Source organism: Abramis brama, assembly GCF_963993115.1.
Source record: "Abramis brama genome assembly, chromosome: 4".
Classification (NCBI taxonomy): Eukaryota; Metazoa; Chordata; class Actinopteri; order Cypriniformes; family Leuciscidae; genus Abramis; species Abramis brama.
In genome coordinates, this window is record NC_139966.1 from 25,466,472 (window position 1) to 25,490,082 (window position 23,611).

General features: G+C 38.8%; 1 protein-coding gene across 1 annotated transcript in view; it reads right to left on the minus strand.

Moving 5' to 3' along the window:
- The window catches only part of LOC311082009 (uncharacterized protein), a 28,948-nt gene extending 15,525 nt beyond the window's left edge, over positions 1 to 13,423 (minus strand). Inside the window, exons 1-7 of the mRNA XM_084112756.1 lie at positions 13,300 to 13,423; positions 11,648 to 11,779; positions 11,317 to 11,511; positions 9,528 to 9,758; positions 3,242 to 3,373; positions 2,960 to 3,145; positions 28 to 159 (exon numbers count right to left, since the gene is read on the minus strand). Coding sequence (XP_083968882.1) covers positions 28 to 159; positions 2,960 to 3,145; positions 3,242 to 3,373; positions 9,528 to 9,758; positions 11,317 to 11,511; positions 11,648 to 11,779; positions 13,300 to 13,372 — 1,081 coding nt within the window. The 5' untranslated portion in view covers positions 13,373 to 13,423. The remainder of the gene's footprint in view (positions 1 to 27; positions 160 to 2,959; positions 3,146 to 3,241; positions 3,374 to 9,527; positions 9,759 to 11,316; positions 11,512 to 11,647; positions 11,780 to 13,299) is intronic.
- Positions 13,424 to 23,611: the final 10,188 nt, after the last annotated feature.

Sequence of the window (23,611 nt, forward strand, 5' to 3'; positions counted from 1 at the left end):
TTTTGTGTTGAGATTATTAAGTCTTACATTGAATGCACGTCTGCTGGTAGTCAGGACAGCAGTCACCGATTAGGATGCAAACCTCGTCACAGTAACACCCACGGTAGCATTCGTTATTATGTCCAGCACAGCAGAGCACTGTGGGTACTGAACACTGGCCTGAAAGACATAAATAAAAACATGATAAAATTATCATGACAAGACATGAAAATATAAATAACAGCAATACTTGGTGATCAGAATGTACTGCATATAAATAGAAATATGCACAGCTTTGGCAAAAGTTCTGTTCTGTATAAGGGGTCTGTTGTTTTTTCAAAATGTTTGTGCAGCCAGGGAGGTGGCAGGCTGTGCAGGGAGGTGCAGGCTGTGCAGGGGGCCAGGAATCATTGTGTGTGCAGATTAGAGCTGAAACAACTAATCGATTTAATCGATTAAAATCGATTATTAAAATAATTGTCAACTAATTTAGTCATCGATTAGTTGCTAAATAACTTTTATTTGCCTTAAGCGGCTCATTTCGTGCATATTTTAAATCTGCAGTGACCAAAGTGTGGCAGTAATGAGCCAACAGAGGTTTTACTCAGCCAGTACAGCAGAAGTAGCGAATAGCCAATAGCTGGCCTCGTTTTATGTTACGTGCTTTCCGCACAACGTCTCTGCAGCATTCAGCAAGATGGCGGAGGCAGTGGAGTAACCCCAGTGGAGTAAGCTCAAGAAAGAAAAAAGTGGAAGATAAAACTAATCGAACGAAGTCATCCAAAGTGTGGGAGCACTTTACTTTGAGCCTTCAAAAAAGAAGAGTAACCTGTAAACTCTGCACTACTGAACTGGCCTGGCACCGGAGTACTATGTCTCTGCACGAGCACATGACATTGGTACTTTATTCGAAGGATTGTTAACAATTTCACAGCATAAGCTATAAAGCTGTTTCCCAGGTATAAGCTGTGTGTTTACAGGAAAAAAATAATAAAATGCAATTTACTGCAATTTTATTCTGTTTTATTCTTATTCTTCGTGAAAATATGTTCTGAAAGATTCCTTAATAAGCTTTGTTCGGGATGTTAAACTACTTTAGGAGCCCTAAGGACTGCCATGGTGAAAACATTATTTGAAATCTCCTTGTGAAATTTGCTAGAGTACGTATGGGTCAGTGTTTTGATTGCAGAAGAGTTCGACAAAGGATTACTAACACATAATAAAACACAACTCCAGGTATGTTTTTGATGAGGATATGACAATGCAAAATGGTTAAAATCTCGAAAAAGTCTATGATGAATGATAAAGACCCTTTGTTAATAATTTACTTAGGGAAAAAATGGGCAAAACTAAAATACAAGTACATAAACCGATTAATCGTAAGAAATAATCGACCGATTAATCGATTATCAAAATAATCATTAGTTGCAGCCCTAGTGCAGACCACACACACCAAATGGCCATGGTCATAATGGTCATCGCTACATCGTCTGGAGCTGACTCTGGCATGGCGGTCATCTTGGCAGAGGGCTCTGGCGTGGCGGCGGCCATCTTGACCAGAGACACAGGCGTAGCGGCGGGCATCTGTCCAGAGACACAGGTGTAGAGGCTGCCATTTTGTCTGAGGACTCTGGAAGGGTGGCCATGACAGCTGGAACCTCTGGCATTGTAGCCATGTTAGAATCCATCTCTACTATTCCCACAGTGTAAGATGAACCACTTAACTGAAGGGCGTGGTCCAGGAATTCCACCAGCGACCCCCAAGGACCATCACGGATGAGTATGTCTTGGTAGTGGTCATTGAGTCTGTGGCAGTAAAAGTCAATGAGGGTGAAGTCTGGGAAGTCTATGAGGCAGGTAATATCCAAAAAATCTTTAGTGTGGTCCTTGCCTTGCCGGAGCCTAATTAAACAAATTGCTGGATCCATCTTTGGTCAGGTCCTCTGTAATGCAAGGTGAACTCAAGAAACAAAGCTGGACCCAAATGCAAAAAAAATTTAACAACAAAATAAACAAAAACACAACAGAGACCAGGGAACCAAGAGAAGAATGAGAAACATCAAACATATATCGATGTAGGACAAGACCTGACAAAGAACACAGGAAACACAAGAGTTTAAGGCTACAATATATGGTGTAAAAACATCTGAGTGCTGCCCTCTTCAGGTTGAACGGTGGCTATTGGATGTTTGCGTTACTGCGTGACGTAAGTGGTACTGCGTGACGTAAGCAGGTTCCAGCTCACCACACCCTTGGTACGAGCTACCACGCATAGTATTGCATCAGTTAGGATAGCTTCATGTTAGCATAGATTTATCTGTATTTAGTACAGTGGTCAGGAGGGTACGTAGGTGTAGTGTTGCTGGTTGCAACAGCACTGCTGGACTGCATAGCTTTCCAGCAGACTTGGAAATTAGGCGCCAGTGGTTGCATGCACTTGGCCTGGAAGACCGTGAGTTCCCGCCTAGAGCTCAAGTGTGCAACCTGCATTACGCGGGATTGCTTCTACAATACAATAGAGGTGGAAATGGGCTTCGCCACACAGCTCACGCTGAAAAGCGACGCAGTGCCAAACGCTGCTCCTCCTGCATGGACTCCACCACCGCAGCGGCGTCTTGATGTGAGTGATCATATATATTTTAATCACAATTTATGGTTAGGCTAAAGTTAATCCTCTTTGGTCGACAAACGCGCCGGCGCATTTTGCTGGATTTTTTCACATAGCAGCAAAATATGAATATGCCTACAGAGAGTGCGCGCTATTGACATCAACTTGATAAAACTCATCAGATGCATGCTCTTTACGTCGTCTTGCGACCCTGTCAGTAACTCTCCATTTTAGAGTCTGAAAGCAGCTGTCAATTAATCCGTCACTGCGGGTGACTCAGGTGCACTCATATAAAAATCATGTGGTAACATGCTTACATGCACAATGATGTATACAGACAATTTAAATAATTCAAATAGTTAAAATAGTCACCTGATGGTGAGCCTATTGCTAATGAAGATGTTGAGGAGGTTGTTGATTGTGAGGATGATGATGATGCTAAGGTTTGTGAAGTATCTGGCAATGAAGATGATGAGGATGACAAAGTTGGTGAGTGTGGTGTCGTCCATGTTGATGATGGTAATGTTGCTAAAGATGGTGATGAAGGCTGTGAATGTGCTGATAATGGTAAGAATGAAGAAGATGATTTTTAACACTTTAAAAAAATTAAGACTTCTTGGATGGATGTTTTGTGTTGAGACTATTAAGTCTTACATTGAATGCACGTCTGCTGGTAGTCAGGACAGCAGTCACCGATTAGGATGCAAACCTCGTCACAGTAACACCCACGGTAGCATTCGTTATTATGTCCAGCACAGCAGAGCACTGTGGGTACTGAACACTGGCCTGAAAGACATAAGACAATGACAGAGAACATAAAGAGTTCTGTGCAGCTTTTAAAATCATCTAGACATGACAATGCAAATAACAGCAATACTTGGTGATCCATTTTTTTTTCAATTACTTTTCTTTTTCCTAATTCTTTCCCCGGTACTAGTGTTGTTGTTGTTGTTTATTCATGGCAAAAGTTTGATCATCGTTGCATTTTATTTTGGCTTCAAAATGCACACACCAATGTCGTTGTACATTTTGTCATCCCTTAAGATGTTTTGCCCTCTCGTGGTTAAATAGCACTACTGTTGTTTGGCAGATCAGCTTCTTTTAACATGGAATAATTGTGATACCAGGCTGTTTTTTAAGCATGACAATCACTCGGTTTCAGTGTTTTCCTAACCTAGAAAATTTTAACTCGCATAAAAATAATAATGTGGTAACAGGCTTACATCATGTACATAAAATAAAATTATTATTAAAAATTGTTTATTGATGCCAGATTGATGCCCAAAGTGACAGATACTTGTTATCATCCGATTATTATTTCAGACCATTCGCCTTTAACCTTGGACATTCGGTTCTCGTCTGAATCTCGTTACCCCACCCACTGGAGATTTAACATATCTCTTTTGTCTGATGACAAATTTCATACATTTATCGTAAGTACAATTGAGGATTTTATATTTCTCAACCAATCTGAATCGGAACCCATTTCTAAGACGCTCCTGTGGGAATCTTTAAAGGCCTACTTAAAGGGATAGTTCACCCAAAAATGAAAATTCTATCATTGTTTACTCACCCTCAAGTTGTTCCAAACCTGTATGAGTTTCTTTGTTCTGCTGAACACAAAGGAAGATATTTGGAAGAATGTTTGTAACCAAACAGATCTCGGTCCCCATTGACTACCATAGACATGACATACCATAGATCTGTTGATTACAAACATTCTTCCAAATATCTTCCTTTGTGTTCAGCAGAACAAAGAAACTCATACAGGTTTGGAACAACTTGAGGGTAAGTAAATGATGACAGAATTTTCATTTTTGGGTGAACTATCCCTTTAAGGGGTCAGATTATTTCTTATTCCGCTCATTTGGAGAAATTAAGAACGTCAACCATTCAAAAATTATCAGCCGATCTGGAATCTGTGGATCAACAGCTTGCCACATCCACGTCTCCTGATTTATTAAGGCGGTGTGTGGTATTAAAAACAGAATTAGACTTGATCACAACTAATGAAGCAGAGCGGTTACTTCTACATTCTCAGGCCAAATACTACGAATATGGAGACAAATCTGGATTGCTAGCTCACCGATTGCGTCGACAAGCAGCCTCACGTTTAATACCCTGTGTTAGAGATGAGTCGGGGATGTTGGTGGAGGAACCTGACCTTATAAATTCAGTATTTTCATCCTTTTATAAATCTTTGTATAGTTCTGAATTTCCATCGGACTTGACTGATATGGATGCGTTTTTGCAAGACCTAGACTTTCCGGATATGAGCACAGATGCAATTAATCAGTTAGACTCTCCACTGACTATGCAAGAACTTACATTGGCTCTACAAAATATGCAAAATAATAAGTCACCTGGGCCAGACGGGTTCCCAGTTGAATTTTTCAAAGCATTCCATAATCAACTCATCCCGCTATTACATGCTGTTTATGTAGAATCTCTGTCAAATGGCTCTCTTCCTTTCACTTTGAGACAGGCTTCTATTAGCGTCCTTCTGAAAAAGGGCAAGGATCCCGAACTTTGTACTTCTTATAGACCTATCTCTTTGATGAATGTCGATACAAAAGTTCTCGCGAAAGCTTTGGCACGTCGTCTAGAGAAGGTGCTTCCAACAATTATATCTCAGGAGCAGACTGGCTTCATAAAAGGACGTCAGCTTTTTTATAATGTCCGTACTTTAATAAATGTTATTTACTAGAAAGGAACCGCTGCCATTCCAGAAGTTGTAATCTCTGTTGACGCAGAAAAGGCGTTCGACAGAGTTGAATGGAATTACTTGTTTGCAGTTTTGACGAAATTTGGTTTTGGTAATGTTTTTATATCATGGATACGCCTTCTCTATACATCACCTTGCGTCAGTATCACAACTAATAATGTTCAATCTAGTTATTTTTCCTTAAACCGTGGCTGTAGACAAGGTTGTCCTCTGTCTCCCCTCCTCTTTGCTCTTGCAATAGAACCTCTGTCCATTTATTTGAGGTCTTCCCCCATTTTTAACGGCATTACGCGTTCCCGTGTCAAATTCAAACTTTCTTTATATGCTGATGATCTGCTATTGTACATCACAAATCCTGTAGGGGCGTGCCCTGTTGTCCTTTCTTTTTTTCATAGATTCGGTTCGTTTTCGGGATACAAGATCAATGTCTCGAAGAGCGAATGTTACCCGGTTAATGCCCTAGCAAAGCAGCTCTCTCAATCTGATATTCCCTTCAGACTGAGTTCTTCGGGATTTAAGTATCTGGGGGTTCATGTGGCCAGGTCTTACAAAACTCTTTATGATGAAAACTTTTCTCCCCTATTAACTGAGATTAAGGCTGATTTCCAAAGATGGGGTTCCCTCCCCCTTTCCCTGATTGGTAGAATTAACGTGGTTAAAATGAATGTCCTCCCAAAATTCTTGTTTCTGTTCCAGTGCCTACCTATATTTTTATCTAAAGGTTTTTTCAAAAGCATTGATTCAGTTATATCAAATTTTTTGTGGAATGGTAAGACACCTAGAGTTAGGCTAAAATTACTAAAGAATTGCAAATTTGATGGTGGCCTCTCTTTACCAAATTTCAAAGTTTATTATTTGGCTACGAATATAACTAAAAGTGTATTTTGGCTAAAATTGGTCAATATACCTTGGTGTCAGTTGGAAATACAATCATGTCCCTCGTCCTCTTTACTGGCAATACTGGCTGGCGTGGCTTCAGTCAACCCCTCTGGCTTTACTAGCAACCCAGTGGTAATTTCCACATTAAAGATATGGTTCCAATTTAGAAAGCATTTTAAATTTCTTACTCCCACCATATCAAGTCCACTGTTGAGGAATTATGCGTTCAAACCCGCATTTACCGATTCCATTTTCACTTTATGGCATGATAAGGGTCTGAAATGTTTTAAGGATTTTTATAAAGACTGGGTTTTTTGTTCTTTCACAGATCTAACTAGCGAGTTCGGCCTCCCACCTTCACATCTTTTTAGGTATTTTCAAATTAGGAACTGTGTAAAATTTTTATTTCCTAATTTTCCACAAATTCCTCCTGAGCAGACATGGGACAGTCTTTTAAGGTTGAATTTTTCACAAAGATCTTTAATTTCAAAAGTCTATGGTACTATCCAGTCCTATGATGATCATTTAATCACTAGGATGAAGGAGGCTTGGGAGAAAGAATTGGGTTTGGCCTTTGATGATGACTGGTGGGACTCTGTTTTAAATGGTATTCACAAAGCCTCAATCTGTGCCCGCTTGACCTTAACCCTCTGGGGTCGACAAACGCGCCCATGCGTTTTGCTGGATTTTTTTCACATAGCAGCAACATAAACTTAAAATACGCTGTCATTTATGGTCATACAGAAAAAAGAAATATGAAAAAACAATCTGTGATATTTCTACTTTTGTATGTGTCCACTTACAATGAAATCAAAACATTGTGCTTTTGTAAAATAAAGAAAATAAACAGGGTGTGCTTTCTGCCTCTCCGTCGCGGTGAACCTTTTTTTCTTGAGCACGTCTATAAACTGAAACAAAACTCTACGAATACTTGTCACACATTTATGAGCCATATACCTTTATAAACATTTAAGTGTGTACTGATCGGATTCAAACTGAAAACAAATATTCTCTGTTTAAGTAATTTGTATAAAACCAACAAGATGTACAGTTTCTCAAACGCTTGCTCATTATTTTTAATTTGACCACGCCCACGCGCGCAAAATAGATTCACATGCAAATCTCCAAATGGAACGCGATCACGCTTATTACCTCAAAAAAACAAAACACCACACTTCATAAGTCTCTGCTTTTCGTCGAGTTTGGAAGACACGCAGTGAGCTTACATTGGATTTACCTCAGAAGAAGAAGAACCCGATTTGAAGACAAGAAAGATGTAAGGTAAGAAATCTTACTTATTAGTTTATGTTATTGTTGCATAAACTTCACATTGCAGTTGAACTGTTGCTAGATATAGGGTGAATATTATAATATTTAGACCCGTGTTTACTGTTACTGTGTTTGTGGATATCTGCTCAAACGTAGATATGTATAATATGGTAACCATAATGTTTCATATTTTGGAGCGTGCTGTGCGTTTGAATGTTTCATATTTTGGAGCGCGATCGCGTTTGAAAAGCAAAACGAACCAGGCTTCATGTTTTTACTATTATCTCATTTCATATCATCATAACGAATGGAAACATTTGAAGTAACATATGATAATCAATATATTTTTCTCTAGCGTAGTTGTTACTGAAATCTTTTGGAAGATTTATAGGCTGCTATAGGTTATTGCTATTATTATTTTATGCAGCACTGCGCGTAGCCTATGCCTACAAGGCACAACAAACCTGGTGTTCATTATATTATATATTGTTGGAAACATTTGTGTGTGTGTGTGTATTCTGTGAATTTTAAAAAGCAATTTTAACCAGAAAAATCTAAAATTTATTTCCAAAATCGTGCAGGCCTATATTTCTCTTGATATCAGTATGTTCACTTTTTTATTTTTTATTTTTTTAGTGACCAGATGCCACTGAGTCCTGCTGACTGAGTCTCTGTATATGAACATGGTAAAGTGAAAATCAAACACCTTGTAAATGAAAGGTATGTACAATGTTTTTAGGAATGCAAAAGTCTCTGTCTTTGGGTCATTTTTTCAAAAATGTGCTTTTTTGTCATTTGTTGTGTATCTTTGGATTATGTTGTGTTGTAAATAAATCCAAACAATCAAACAGCCATTCTTTTTTAAATCTCCTCATTCTTTGTGCAAGGTTGCTCAGAATGACAGGGCCTGATAGCTCCTAATAGGGCCATTAGGGAGGGTCTTTGTCTTTCTCAGGTGTGAAAACAATACATATTAATGATGTGATCACGCCTCCTCGCATAAAGCTTTCTTACACAAAACACGTCTTACAAATTTTAAATCAATATATTGTCTTATCTGAATGAGCAGTCAGGATGATTTTCACATAGTTTGAGCAAATATTCTAGGCTACGTGATACAATTTTCAAAAGTCTTGTGAAGAAATACCTTCATGACCTTATTTCAGTGACAATTTTTTTTTTTGTATTTTCACAAACCACGCATAAATGTCATTATCTCAAAACTACAAACTTTAACATACATGCTGCTGATATATTATTGTAGCAGAGTTTGTGCTGAATACAGTGTAATCAGACTTTAGCCATAAAAATGTCACAAGTAACAAAAATAAGCACAAATGTCAGAGCATGTCAGAACACCTCCAGGGCCAGAAAACAGCTCAGACCCCAGAGGGTTAATACAATTTAAAGTAGTGTTCAGATGTCACTATTCTAAAACCCGACTATCACAAATTTTCCCTAATACAATTGATGTCTGTGACAGATGCTCTGGTTCGCCCTGTAATCTTGCACATATGTTTTTCTTTTGCCCAATCCTAGGAAATATCTGGCGAACTTATTTTGACACCATGTCTAAAGTGCTCCTCAAGACCATCGATATTTCTCCGCACGTAGCCATTTTTGGTACTCCTCAAGAATACCACCGTTTTTCATCAGTGCAGTTAGAGGTCCTGGCTTTCACTTCCTTGATAGTGAGACGCCATCTCCTTCTTAATTGGAAAGCAACAAATGCCCCGTCCAATATACTTTGGATGACTGATGTCATGTCTTTTCTTAAACTGGAAAAAACAAGATATTCTAAAAAAAGGTAATCTCGCCAAATTTTACAATAAGTGGCAACCATTTATGCATTTTTTCCAGGCTAACTAGGCTTAACTCCAACATGCACTCTTTTATTTTATATTTCTTTCCCTTTTTTTTTTTTTTTTTTGAAAAAAAAAATAATAATAATAAAAAGTTGTATACAAATATGTTTGTTATTGTTATCCAAGTGCCTTCACTGTTTTTTGTTTTTTTTGTGCAAATCAATAAATATATGAAACAGAGAAAAATTGTTAAAATAGTCACCTGATAACGAGGCTATGGACAATGAAGATGTTGGAGAGGTTGTTGACTGTGAGGATGATGATGGTGCTGAGGTTTGTGAAGATAGAGTAACTGGCAATGAAGATGATGAGGATGAAGTAACTGGCAATGAAGATGATGAGGATGACAAAGTTGTTGAGTGTGGTGTCTTCCATGTTGATGATGGTAATGTTGCTAAAGATGGTGAGGGTGTTGATGAAGGTTGTGAATCTGCTGATGATGGTAAGGATTGAAGATGATGTAGAATTAGTTTTCTGTGATATTAAAGTGTGATTTTTTTTTTAGCACTTTTTACATTTATTAAGATTTCTTGGATGCTTTTTGTGTTGAGAGTATTGAGTCTTGAGTAAATTCACAGATTTGTCATATTCCCTTACATTATTAATCATTTAATTCTATCACATACAACGTTTTGCATTTTTATATGTTCAAATGCTTCACTTAATATGATTTATTTATTTTTAAATGTTGCCACAAGGTAAAAAATTAATGGTATTACTATCCTTGTGGGGACATTTGTCCTCACAACGTAGGGTTTACCACACACACATGGTGGATTCATAAAGTAAGGCCCTTTAAAAAAAAATCCTAAATTTTAATTTGCAGCCAATTTTCTGCTAAAATGATTTCCATTACTTATTTTTTCACATCAATCTACACTCCCCATCCTATGATGACGAGGTAAAACCAGATTTGAGATAACTTTGTAAATTTAGTAAAAAGAAAAAAAACTGAAATATCACAATGACCTTACCATTCAGACCCTTTGGTATGATAGTGGAAATTTTACATTTGTGCAACACTTAAACTTGAGTAAATATATGGGACATTCAATTGATTGAACATGGTTTGGAAATGCACACTCTTGTCTATAAAAGGTCTAACTGCTGTAAATCCATATCAGAGCAAAAATCAAGCCATCAACTTGTTGCGTTGCTGGACACGCCCCATCCGGCCCTAATGTAACCCTCGTTCCCTAAAGGAGGGTGGTGAGGAGGGAGGAGCCAATAGGATGGCTTCTGGCACTAGACTGCGCCGTCCTATCAATCAATCAATGTATTTATAAAGCTCAATTAAACACAACTACCGTTGACCAATGTGCTGTACAGAGTAAATAACAAAAAAAACAATACCAGAATAAAATCAACAAGAATAAACAGGACAACTACATCAACATTTATATTTTGTAAGACAAATCAAATAAAAATGGACAGAGTGGGCGCAGTTCTAATTTCAGTAGGCAAATTCAGCAATCGAAAATGCTCGATCTCCTCTAGTCTTAAGCCTTGATCTAGGAGCCACTAAGAGACCTAAGTTTGCAGACCTAAGAGCTCTTGCAGGTTGATGGATTGTCAGCAGATCGGAAAGGTAAGACGGTGCTAACCCATTTAACGACTTAAAAACTAATAGCAGAACTTTAAAATTGATCCTACAACGCACCGGCAGCCAACTGTTTAATGATTCTGTTACTGTTTAGGTATTTCACCTTTCTTTCCTTTTTCTAATTCTTCCCCTGTACAAGTTTTCCTTAATTATGGCAAATGTTTGGTCACCATTGCATCTTATTTTGACTTCAAAATGCACACACCAATGCAGTTGTACATTTTGTACCCTTAAGATGTTCTGCCCTCTAGTGGTTAAATAGCACTACTGTTGGTTTCCTAACCTAGAATATGCCATCTCACATAAAGATCATGTGGTAACACGCATACATACACAATGTGGTATACACCCAATTTAAATGAATTATTAAAATAGTTAAAATAGTCACCTGATGGTGAGGCTATTGATAATGAAGATGTTGGAGAGGTTGTTGACTGTGAGGATGATGATGGTGCTGAGGTTTGTGAAGATAGAGTATCGGGCAATGAAGATGATGAAGATGAAGTAACTGGCAATGAAGATGCTAAAGTTGAGTCTGTTGTCGTTGTTGCTAAAGATGGCGAGGAAGGCTGTGCATTTGCTGCTGATGGTAAGAATAAGGAAGATGATACAAAATTAGATTCTGTGGCATTAGAGTGGTGTGATTTTTAACACTTAACACTTAAAAATTATTTAGACTTCTTGGATGGATGTTTTGTGTTGAGACTATTACGTCTTACATTGAATGCACGTCTGCTGGTAGTCAGGACAGCAGTCATTGAATGAGAGGCAAACCTCGTCACAGTAACACCCACGGGAACATCGGTTATTCAGTCGAGGACAGCAGAGCACTGGGGGTCCTGAACACTGGGCTGAAAAACCCAAAGAGTGTGCTGATCTTAAAATTATCAAGACATGACAACATCAATAACAGCAATACTTGGTGGGGGTGGGGGTGGGGGGGATACACCGCTCTACAGTAATTTTAAAGTGATTGCAGTACCAGTTTTGGCCACAATCTTACATACGGTTCCTTTAATATGTCCCCCCTAATCCCTCTCTCCTTGTTGTATCTAAGATGACATCATAATTATAGACTTTTAAAATAATAAATACAAGTTTGTGTTCCTTCAAATACTATTTAAATTTTTTATGTATAAAAAAAATTCAAAACAAAAACACACACGCTTGTTTTGTTTTACTGTATTACTGAGGACTTTGCATAGACTTCCATTGATTTTATATCAGGATAATTATTTATTTTTTTTGCCTAACCAAACTCCAACCACTGAACCTACCCATCACAAAACACTACATTTAAATAAAAACATGGTTTGGCAAATTTATAAGCCTTTTCAACTAGTGAAGACCAGAAAAATGTCCCCACTAGTCAGTCGGTTGTCATAATGTTCTACTATTTAAGTGAGGACATTTGGCCCTCACAAGCAGTGTTGGGGAAAGTTACTTTTAAAAGTAATGCATTACAATATTGCGTTACTCCCAAAAAAAGTAACCAAGTACTTGTATTACTTAGTTACTTTTTCTGAAAAGTAATGCGTTACATTACTTTTGCGTTACTTTTTCTTACCTGGGCTGAGCTTGCTTGTTTGTTTTTTAATAACAACAAAAACAAGCAAATGTCAAGGCCCTTTGAATAAATTAATAAGCCTCAGGCTGAAGGAAATGCATATTTAAGCTTGTACAGAAGAGGGCGCCACTCAAACAAACCTTTCAACTGTGCTGCCATTCTGGATTAAAGAACAACAGGATACAGGAGAAGGAAGTTCAACACTCTGATTTCTAAATCTAATCTAAAGATAACTTTTGCTTATTCCTGTGGTTGAATTTGATCATTGAAGGTCAGCAGCAAAGACATTTGGTTAATAAAGTGAGTCTAAAAACAAAATATATTTGTGTAATTTAATATAGTTAATTATAAAAGTTTTGCATAAAATTCTGAGATTGCATTTTACTGTTTTTAGTAATTTTGAGGAATACTGAATGTTTTCATGCAAGTGAGATGAGTAAATTGCATTTTCACATTTAGTCAGTAACTTAAAACATGATGGTTATTTTAGTTGTAAAGTTAACTTTGGCTAAATTTCATCATACATGCTTCATGTAGTTAGGTAAAGCCTTGAATCAAAATGAAGTATTTAAGTATTTAATAAATAAATAATAACAGTAATCACTGTTACTCTTTATAGACACTGTTTTACTTTGGTTGTTTTTATCTTCTGTGAGTCCCCGTCCCCGTCCCAACCACTCTCCTCCCCTCCCTTCCCTTCCCTTCCCTTCCCTTCCCTTCCCTTCCCTTCCCTTGTAGTTTTTCAAGTATGTCAAGTATAACATGTATACACACAAGTTACTTGAAGATTGTTGTCTGTCTTACCTGAAGCCATGTTCGTGTTTCTTTGGTTCAGGAGCAGTAAGAAAAGCCAGATGTGGACAACTAAAACCTTCATCCTGGTCTAGGTGTCTAACACAACTCACTTTATTGTCACTTCACTGTGTACAGAAGTATGAGGTGTGAGTGTGTGAGAGAGAGAGAGAGAGATAGAGAGAGAGAGAGAGAGAGAGAGAGAGATCCCTCTCACTAAGCATGATTTGATGTACGTCAAAGTGGCATTTGTCACAATGCTTAGAACTCTGGGGGGAAAATTCTGTGATTTTATCATTCAAATAATGCCAAATACTTTCTCAGAGTAATTTACAGAGGTGTCTGGATAAAAGAAATGAGGACCTTAACAAGGTTTTAGTAAGAGGGGAACCTAAACTATTGTATCCTTCAAATCTGGCTATTCAGTGTATTGTGTTGTTTAGACAATTTTTTTCTTTCAGTTCTGTGATAGGTGGTCCAGGTATGGCCAAGCAACAGCAAGTAAATGAGAGACTTATTTCAAATGACAGGAAAATTGACTGATCATTCTGTCCCTCTAAATGGGTGGGACATGTTATCACATGTTATCATGTTATCGATATGGGGAACACTATCAGGAAAAAAAGCTGGAAAAATTGCTAGCGCTATTCGATATGGAAACTGCTAGCAACATTAGTGAGGAGGACATTGTTGCTAATTTATTGTCCACACTGTTTTCAAGATAAATTTTGAAGAAAAGATGGAGTTAATCGACAAAAAAAGACCTACAACTAGAGCTTAATTTGGTGCAGAAAGCCAAAGCTTTTGAAAGCATGTCAACCCCAGCAATAACAAGTGAGACTCTGGAAGACAGCATCAATCAAGAAGGAATTGTTTGCTGTTTGGGTAAATTATTTAAAATCTAATAGGTCATGTGCCAACTGATTTTATTCAGGCTGCCACTACTACTGTTTGATATTTTAAGCTTTATTTGAGAAAACATTTTGCAGGATAACCTGTCAATCTGTAAATTTACCAACTAAGCGACTATTATGTACATTTGTTGAAATTCTACATAATAGTTAATCTTTTTCCAAATAAACCATACGTTTATTGAATAATATGTTACATTTAACCCTCTGTATGGTACGGTGTTGCCTCCAAGTGACATAGTCTACTTTAATTTATTTTTTATAAAAATGAGACACCCATTTATTGCTCAAACCTATCTCAGGGGAGGAGAACTCAAATACTAATCAATTAAAGAGTGCCAAAAAGTGGTCACATGACCCACAGGGGTCCATTTTGTGTCAAGTTTCAGCACAGGTCACATGGCTCCATATTTTCTCCAGAGAAAAGTTAATTTTTCACTCATTTGCGTCCAGTTATAATCACCATTAAAAATATATATTTTCACTGGTACATAAAGAAGTATTTTCAGGAACTTTGCAATATATATCATCAAATGTCTTAGAGCAGGGGTTTTCAAACTGTGGGTCGCAACCCATTTGTGGGTCGCAGATTGGGAAGAGGTGGGTCGCGCAGTCACTATTGGCTGCAGCTAAATTTACGTTTCATGAATGACACACACACAAACATTTTGCACGATGTACCAACGTTAAATAGAAATCGCTATGAGATCGCATTACACAGGAGAATTCAAATGTCACGAAAGGCACTGCATTTCCCAAAAGCATCGTATGCCTAAGTAGATCGTAAAACCGTTGCCACTTATGGTCTCTACGATCAGCTTAGCTCCTGATGCTTTTGGGAAACACAGTGGAGACCTGAATCAGCCTTTTGTGACATTTGAATTATCCGGTGTAATGCGATCTCATGCAGAATGCAGAGCAGTGATTGGAGTAAACGAGTTTCTTCTTGTTAATAATGCGCACAGAACCGTTTAATGAACCGCTGAAATTGTTAACACAACATGTCGCAAGCGCGCGCTTCATGAAACAAATCGCACTGATTTCTCTAATTTCTTTAAATTTGTTCTGCCATGTCTGGTAAATCAGTTGAGGCAGCAGACAAAAACTACTCAGTATTCTTCACATTATTTCAACAGCCATTAGGCTGTTAGGCTCTCAATTTTTGATAATGTGCCAAAAGTTTGTATTGCAATTAAACTTGTCATTCATACTATAACAAGGAAAAAAACTGCTCCAAAGAGAACTAACGCCTCCCACCCCACATTCATGCTTTAAAAGTATTTTATATTTTGGTGGGTCTTGAGATAGATTATTCTTGTCTAGGTGGGTCCTGGAATGGAAAAGTTTGGGAACCCCTGTCTTAGAGGACATAACAAAAAACTGTGTGATGCCTCAAGGTAGGGCTTGCATAGACTAGTCAAGTAGTCGAGAGATCGACTACTTCAACCACTTTACATGCACACAGTTTTCTTACTGGTTTAAATTATATAGAACATGTCCCACTGAGATTATTTTGTAAATTTGGATTATTCGCTAGTTTAATTTGCATGTTAAAAAAATAACACATTGCAACTAGCTAGCTTGTATGTTGGCAAACTATCCTGAAGTGAAAGAAATCTTTCGAGACTGTGTTGTTATAAGCACAGCGCTGCTTTGTGTACAGAGGTTACAAGGGAAACTGCTTTATTTCTGCTGACCATTGTAACATTTAATTAAAACTAAGAATACAATTTCAAGTAGCTCACCTTGTCTCTCTCTCTGTTTTTTTAATTCTTTTTTTAATGCTTGAATAACAATTAGCCTACATAGAGAACATTGCCAAGGGATTACATGCTGTTTCGTTGGATCTCTCCTCGCGCTGGCTTTGCCCCATTCTCCCTGCCTGCTCGTCTTCTGGCCCAAGGTTCGATTCTGCCCACATCAGCGTTCGTACGCATCAAGAAAGGGTGAATCATGCGAAGAATCGTTCGCTGAGCAGAGCTCACTCTCAACGTCATCACTCCACCAAAATGGTTTTGTAAACGCTCGTTCCCTGGTGAATAAGACGTTCTTGCTGAATTATTTTTTTCTCCTAGCACAAGCTGGACTTTGTTTATCACGGAATCTTGGACACAGGTGGGAGATTGAAAGGGTTAGTTCACCCAAAAATTAAAATTCTGTCAGTAATTACTCACCCTAATGTTGTTCCAACCCCGTAAGACCTTCGTTCATCTTCGGAACACAAATTAAGATATTTTTTATTAAATCTGAGAGCTGTCTCACTGCTCCATAGGCTTCTAAGTGATTGAAACTTGCTGGCCCAGAAAATGTATTAAAGACATTGTTAATATAGTCCAAGTGACTACAGTGGCTCAATCTTAAGTTTGTCAAGCGACGAGAATACTTTTTGTGCGCAAAAAAAACAAAAATAACGACTTTATTCCATTATTCATTTCCTTCTCTCTGGGCCTCTAGTTAGTTTACGTACTTGTAGCGGGACCGCAAGAGGAGAAAACTACCTCTACATATGCACGACTACGCCACCCTGTTAAACAAGGAAATATGGATACATTTTACTTCCTACAAAGGACACACAGGAACGTGGTTATCGAAGAAGGGCCTGAGACATGGATACAAAAAATACAAAAGCTTTATTTAATTAATCTTAGAAGACAGCATTAAAAGACTGGGTCAACATTCATCACTCAACATTCACGGCTCTAACGAACCCAAAAAGGAGACCGAGGCTTAACAATGGCAGGTACACCATTTAGTGAGCACAAGGCTCCTATAATCACTCTTACCACCCTGTGAACAGGTATCAACACACACACTCCAATAAGGTCAAGCATGAACGCACAGCATTCTGTGACAAAACCTCCACACGTGAGGGCCTACTAGCGGCCTGCCCCGAAGCCTCGGCTCCTGTAAGGAAGACACAATTAACACAATAATCTCAAGGACACTTAATTACAAAAAAACAAACAAATGATAAACATTCAAATTAATAAATAAAAAAAATCATGAAACAATACTACAATAATGGAGATAAGGATTTAGTATCAAAGCTAGGTGTATGTTCACCTCAATCTCCTTCTCGCTGCACCCTTCAAGCAAAACAAAATAAAACACAAAAACACACTACAAGACAACTTCACAAAATGAGTCAAATAAAGAATACAATTAAACACAACATTCATCAAGGAATACACTGAAAAAAATAGTAAAATAAATATACCAAAAAAATAAAACAAATTACAAACACATTGAAGGACTAGTTGAAGAAAAGAAAAAAACAAAACCCAGCGATCACGAAAACAATGCTGGAGAGCACACAGCCTAGATTGAGCGCGCACGTGTTGATGAGAAAGTTTTGTCACAGGAGAAATCCGGGATACAAAGCAGCAGCGTCAAACAGCGTTTCCCCGCCGAACAGTCTATTCCTCCTAAAATTTAAACATAAACATATTACTTGCGGTATAAAAAATGAGCGCTGCAAAATAGTGATAGTATCACGTACCTTCATTTCATAACCAGGCGCACATCCACGTCACGCACACACAGAAGGATACCACCATGTCACAAAGCACGGGAATGCAGGCAGGGCATATGAATAGCCACCGCCAACAACAAACCATCGGCCATAATGCTATAAACAAAATGACTGTTACATAAAGTCACAAATCTATTTGCTAACTAGTCAGCCAGACAACACATACCTCAAAGCAGACGGGATGAAACAAACCGGAACGGGCAGTCCCCGGCAATGACGCACAGGCGGTGACCACACACACACGGTGCATTCGAATCTCTTTTTTATACACTCCCTCGCGGAACATAATTGGACACTACATTACCCGCAAGCATTAAATTAATTTAAAAAAAGGAAACTCTGTACGTCCCACCACATACTGTTTTAGCGCAGCGCGTTTGTGTTGCACGTCACCACGCATCACACACATGACCAGCGTCGGCCAATAGTGAGCCTACGTGGTGACGTGCAACACAGACGCGCTGCGCTAAAACACTACGTAAACTAACTCGAGGCCCAGAGAGAAGGAAATGAATAGTGGAATAAAGTCGTTATTTTTGTTTTTTTTGCGCACAAAAAGTATTCTCGTCGCTTGACAAACTTAAGATTGAGCCACTGTAGTCACTTGGACTATATTAACGATCTCTTTAATACATTTTCTGGGCCAGCAAGTTTCAATCACTTAGAAGCCTATGGAGGAGTGAGACAGCTCTCAGATTTAATAAAAAATATCTTAATTTGTGTTCCGAAGATGAACAAAGGTCTTACGGGGTTGGAACAACATTAGGGTGAGTAATTACTGACAGAATTTAAATTTTTGGGTGAACTAACCCTTTAAGTCCCTTTTCTGAACTGGTTCCAAATGACTGCTTGTTTTTTAATTCTCCCCGTCATAACGGTCGTGGGGGTGGCTTAGTGACTGTCTTAAAACAGACTTTCCTCGCTCGTTGTAAAATGGTTTCTGTAAAGTTTTTTTCTAGTTTTGAAGTGCAGTTATTAAGGTTTGAGTGGAATGGCCCTGTTCTGTTAGCAGAGTTGTATCTCCCCCCACATCTTGTAAAAGACTTTATTCTTGAATTTGCGGAATTATTGGGGGATATCACTACTAATTTTGATCGCTTTTTATTAGTTGGTGATTTTAACATTCATGTTTGCTGCCTGTCAAATACTCTCTCAAAGGAGATTTGAAGTCTCATTGACTCTTTTAACCTAGTACAGTGGATAAATGATTCTACTCATATTCATGGCCACACTTTGGATTTAGTGCTTACCTATGGTTTTTCCATCTCAGAGATTGAAATATTGGATACACTGATCTCGGACCATAAGCCTATTGTATTTTATATGTCCCTGCAAAATCTGTTCTATTCACCTGTAAATCCTCAAACACATGCTCGATACTTTTCTTCTCAGTTTCATGTGAATTTTAATTTGCTCTTTAATAAACTGAGTTCACAATTGTCGCTGGATTCGGCTCTTCCTGATCTAGATGTCAACCAACATCTGGAGCTGCTTAATGATGCATGGCTGGATGTTTTAAATTAAACTCCTTTGAAAGTTTTTAAACCAAAAACTAGAACTGATCGGTGGCAAACCTCTGAGACCCGCACATTAAGACAAGCTTGTAGGAAAGAAGAGCGGAAATGGAAAAAGGACAGACTTCAAACGTCATATAAGAGGCTCAGGGATTGCCTAGTGGCCTACCAGTCTGCTGCAAAGGCTGCAAAAGTTGCTTATTTTTCTAACGTAATTTCTAATAACCATCATAGACCTAAAATTTTGTTCTCAGTTGTAAATGCTGCCTTAAATCCACCTGTCAATGCTTTTCCAAATCCCTCAAATGCACTATGTGAAAGCTTTTTGAGTTTCTTTATTGATAAAAAAGCTAATTTAAGGCCTCAGGCAATAGTGTCATATAATGATCATTATGCTTCGACTATGCCGCTAACCTCGTGGGAGGTTTTTAAACCCATTACCTCACAATCCCTTGCTGAAACTATTGCCACCCTCAAACCCTCTTTCTGTCCTTTTGATGAAATACATCCTCGGTTTTTTAAAATGTTAACAGAATTTATTGGCCCAGCAGGCCTGTTATCTTTTGTGAACAAATGTTTATTAACCGGTTTGGTCCCTGCATGCCTAAAAATGGCCTTTGTCACTACTTTGTCATTACTCAAGAAGCCTTCCTTAGATTTTTCTCATCTGACAAATTTGAGTTCGATAACAACACTCAGTCAACACAGGTAATTTGTCTGTTTTTAATACCAGATGTGTACGGAACCTTGGAGTTTTCCTAGATAGTCGATTAACTTTAGAGAAACAGGTGTCCTCTGTTGTTGCTTCTAGCTTTTTTCAACTCCGCCTTCTTGCTAAAATGAAACATTTGGTGCCCGAAAAATCCCTTGAGACAGCTATTCATGCATTTATAACATCCCGCTTGGATTATTGTAATAATGCCAAATTTCTTAAGAAAAGACTTAAATTCGATCATGTCACACCCATTCTGCGAGCTCTCCATTGGCTCCCAGTCCAATTTAGGATTGACTATAAAATTCTCCTATTTGTGTACAAATGTTTGCATCATCTTGCTCCAAGTTATCTGTCTGAACTACCACACTTCTATAGCACGTCCCGAGACCTAAGATCAGGTAATCTAAATATCCTCACTGTCCCTTGCACTAGGCTGAAACGCAGAGGAGACAGGGCCCGGTTTCCCAAAGCGTTCTTATCTCTAAGTAGTTCTTAACCTATTCCTTAACCTCTCTCTTAACCTTATGGGACGGTTCCCGAAACGTTCGTACGCTAAGTATATCTTTTGTAAGTCACACATTCGTAAGGTTGGTCTGGACCAACGTGTCCTTGTATTAAATCAAAGACGGCGCCGGCCGCGGAGCCATTTAGTCCATGTAAAAAAAAATGTTTTCTTTTGGGAGAAGGAGGAGGTGGAAGCGGATGAGGAGGAAGATGGAGAGGGAGAAGTTGAGGTCCTCTATCCTCCACAGAGGGCTGCCCTGCACGCTGCCGGGGTTGAGGCAAGGCAGCTTTTGATTGCAAATGTTTTTGGTTGATTTATATTTTCTTTTTGGATTAACTTGCTGAGCTATCATTAGCCATCATCCATGATTGAATGGACTTTTCTTTTGATTCGTATTATGATGGAATTTTTAGTTTTCTGAAAAATAAACAGGAGTTTCAAACCTTGCATCCATTAAATGTTCTGTGTGTGATTCTAATCCTTTAAACCTTTACTCTATCATGCCATTTTGTCCATTCCATAAGTGCTCTATGCAACGCCAATCATTGACAAAACATAACATATGAAACATATAAGCTTCTCTTAAGGTTGGAGAAGGAGCCTACACGTTAGAATTTCTGAGTCAAAAGTTGACATATGCCCAAATTACCACGTCACATTGCTGATTCATCTTCATTAATTTATTGGGCATTGAACGCAGGTCACATGGTTGTCAGAGGATTCCCTTTCCGCTGCTTTGCCTCATGCATAGCCTTACGCGTCGTCAAACACACAGATAATGTACATTACAAACTAATGTCTTTACGCAGCCTCTTCAAACGAACCTTTATATCTGAATGTGCACTTAGATTTACACTGCTTAATTTCCTTGTGGATAAATAAGGTATCTCATAGATAGAGCAAGATTGTATGCGTAGGTTTCCAATGGTAATAGGAATCAGTTGTTGACTCATTAAGGATGACAGAATGACATACAATCTTGTTGATGATCAAGTATTTTTAATGAAAATGCGCATACAAACACACACAGACACGGTTACTGGTGTGACTGTTGCTCAGCATCTATAAAGACAAACACATACCAAAATCAGATTAGGAACTGTGAGGAAAGGAACATCTATAAACCAAGAACAACTGGCTCACCTTCAGCTGGCAGCAAGATTGGTACTGAGATTGAGGGCCTGTTGAATTGCGCCTTTGCTAGGGCATGCTGCTGCTTGGCCAGTTCCAGCTTGGCTCTCTTCAGCTCCAGAGACTGGCGAGTGAGCTCATTTGCTTCGGTCAACTGGCGCTGAATGTCCTGCAACACGACCAACTTCTCCTTTTCAATGTTCACCAACTCTTCGCTACACCGACATGGTGAGATTGTGGAGTGACGTTGTGAAGCGAAGTCCTGGCGAAGACGTGTGTACGGGAGGTGGTGGCGTAGTGCACCCTTCCGGCTCGGTGCTGCCAGGTGAGGAGAGTGCTGCAGGTGGCTCGGTGTCTGGGGAGCATGGCACATTGGGGGGTGGCGATGACCTGGAACATGAGGCCTGTTCAGCGTCACCTCTTCTAATGTCAATCCCCCCAGGGATTCCATGTGAGACTGTGTCTCCCATGATCGCCAGTGCCTTCTCCTCATGTGCTGTTAAGGGTTGCACCGAACTGGTCCCCGCACCTGTCCTCGCCCGGTCTCTACGGACAGCAGAACCTCTCACCTTAACCTGGCTTGAAAAATCATGCCATTTTTTCCTCACGTCCTGCCAGGACCTTGGTGTGCCTGATCCGGAGGCAGCCATCTTCCTTGCTATGTCGCTCCATAGCTCTTTTTTGTTGCTGTTGCACAAGTTATTCTGAAAGCTGGAAAACAGTGTCACCTTGTGCAAGCTCACCTCGTCCAGCAAAACTTCAAGTTCCTCTGACGAGAAGCTTGGTGCCCTTTTTTTACGTTGCTTCCCCACCATATTCTGTATCTAACTCTCTCTCTCTGTTCATTGTAGATAGGTTGCTTTTTATTGAAAGCATTAACCAATGGCAATCAATACCGCATTAAACAGAATTAACTGCAGCTGCTTGCCAATCAATTCTGATTGTAAAGTACCTTACCATTAATATAAAAGTGTATTACATAATTTTTAGAAGTCGTTAAACCCATGTCAAGAAGCGGCACAAGTGGCACAACGGGATAAGGAGGGTGGATGATTAGCGAGGGATACCCGGTTCGTCTACCCGTCATAACATATCGTGTGAACATATTACTGACAATTTGATCATTTAAATAATAGTCTATATTTTACTGATAACTTAACCCTCTGGGGACCACAAACGCGCCCGCGCGTTTTGCTCGTTTTTTTTTTTTAGCAATGAAAATAAACACTAAATGCTCTGTTAATTTTGATCTTTCATTTTCGTGTAATACATCAATCGATCCTGTTCAGTTTCTATTTTTTTTCTGTATACTCACAATAAAAATAAAGTGTTTTGCTTTTTGACAAATAAAGAAAAATTAACATGATGCGATTTCTGCCTTCTCTCTGTCAGTAAACTCCCATTTGAAACGCGTTCGAAAATGATCTATAACTCCGCGAAAATTCAGTCAAACAGGCAAACAGACCCACGGGCATAAAGCTTGAGATCGCATCTTTTAAATGAAGTCATTTATATAAAAAACAAATATTCTCAGCTTCTGTAATCTGTATAAAAAGAGAGCGACTCCTGTCGAGCTCATTACGAGCTCATTCACAGTAATGTGACCACTCCCCGGAGAGCGCGTGCTATTCAAACGCAAATTCTGAGAACTATTTCAGAGCTGTGAAACGCCCACATCAGCTGTAAACAAAGTGCGTCGCGATCGAGTGAGGCATAATATAGCCTACCTTATGGAGAAAAGATTCCTCAGAACAGTGCTGATGAGGAGCAATATCTCCTGAAATGAGGAGCAGATTCCGCTGAGGAGTGAGGTAGGCTGTTTTCTTTTCTCACGTGTGGAATAACGTTATGGAATAACGTTAGTGTAGGCCTATGTAAACCGCAAAAAGATGAATCGCATTTCTATAATATGACTCGCCTTTCTGTGAGATGAATGAAGGGGACATATTTGTAAAGACTGTTTAGCCTAAATATGAATCGCGCGTCTGTGTGTGAAAGAATAAACTGCTTTGCTAT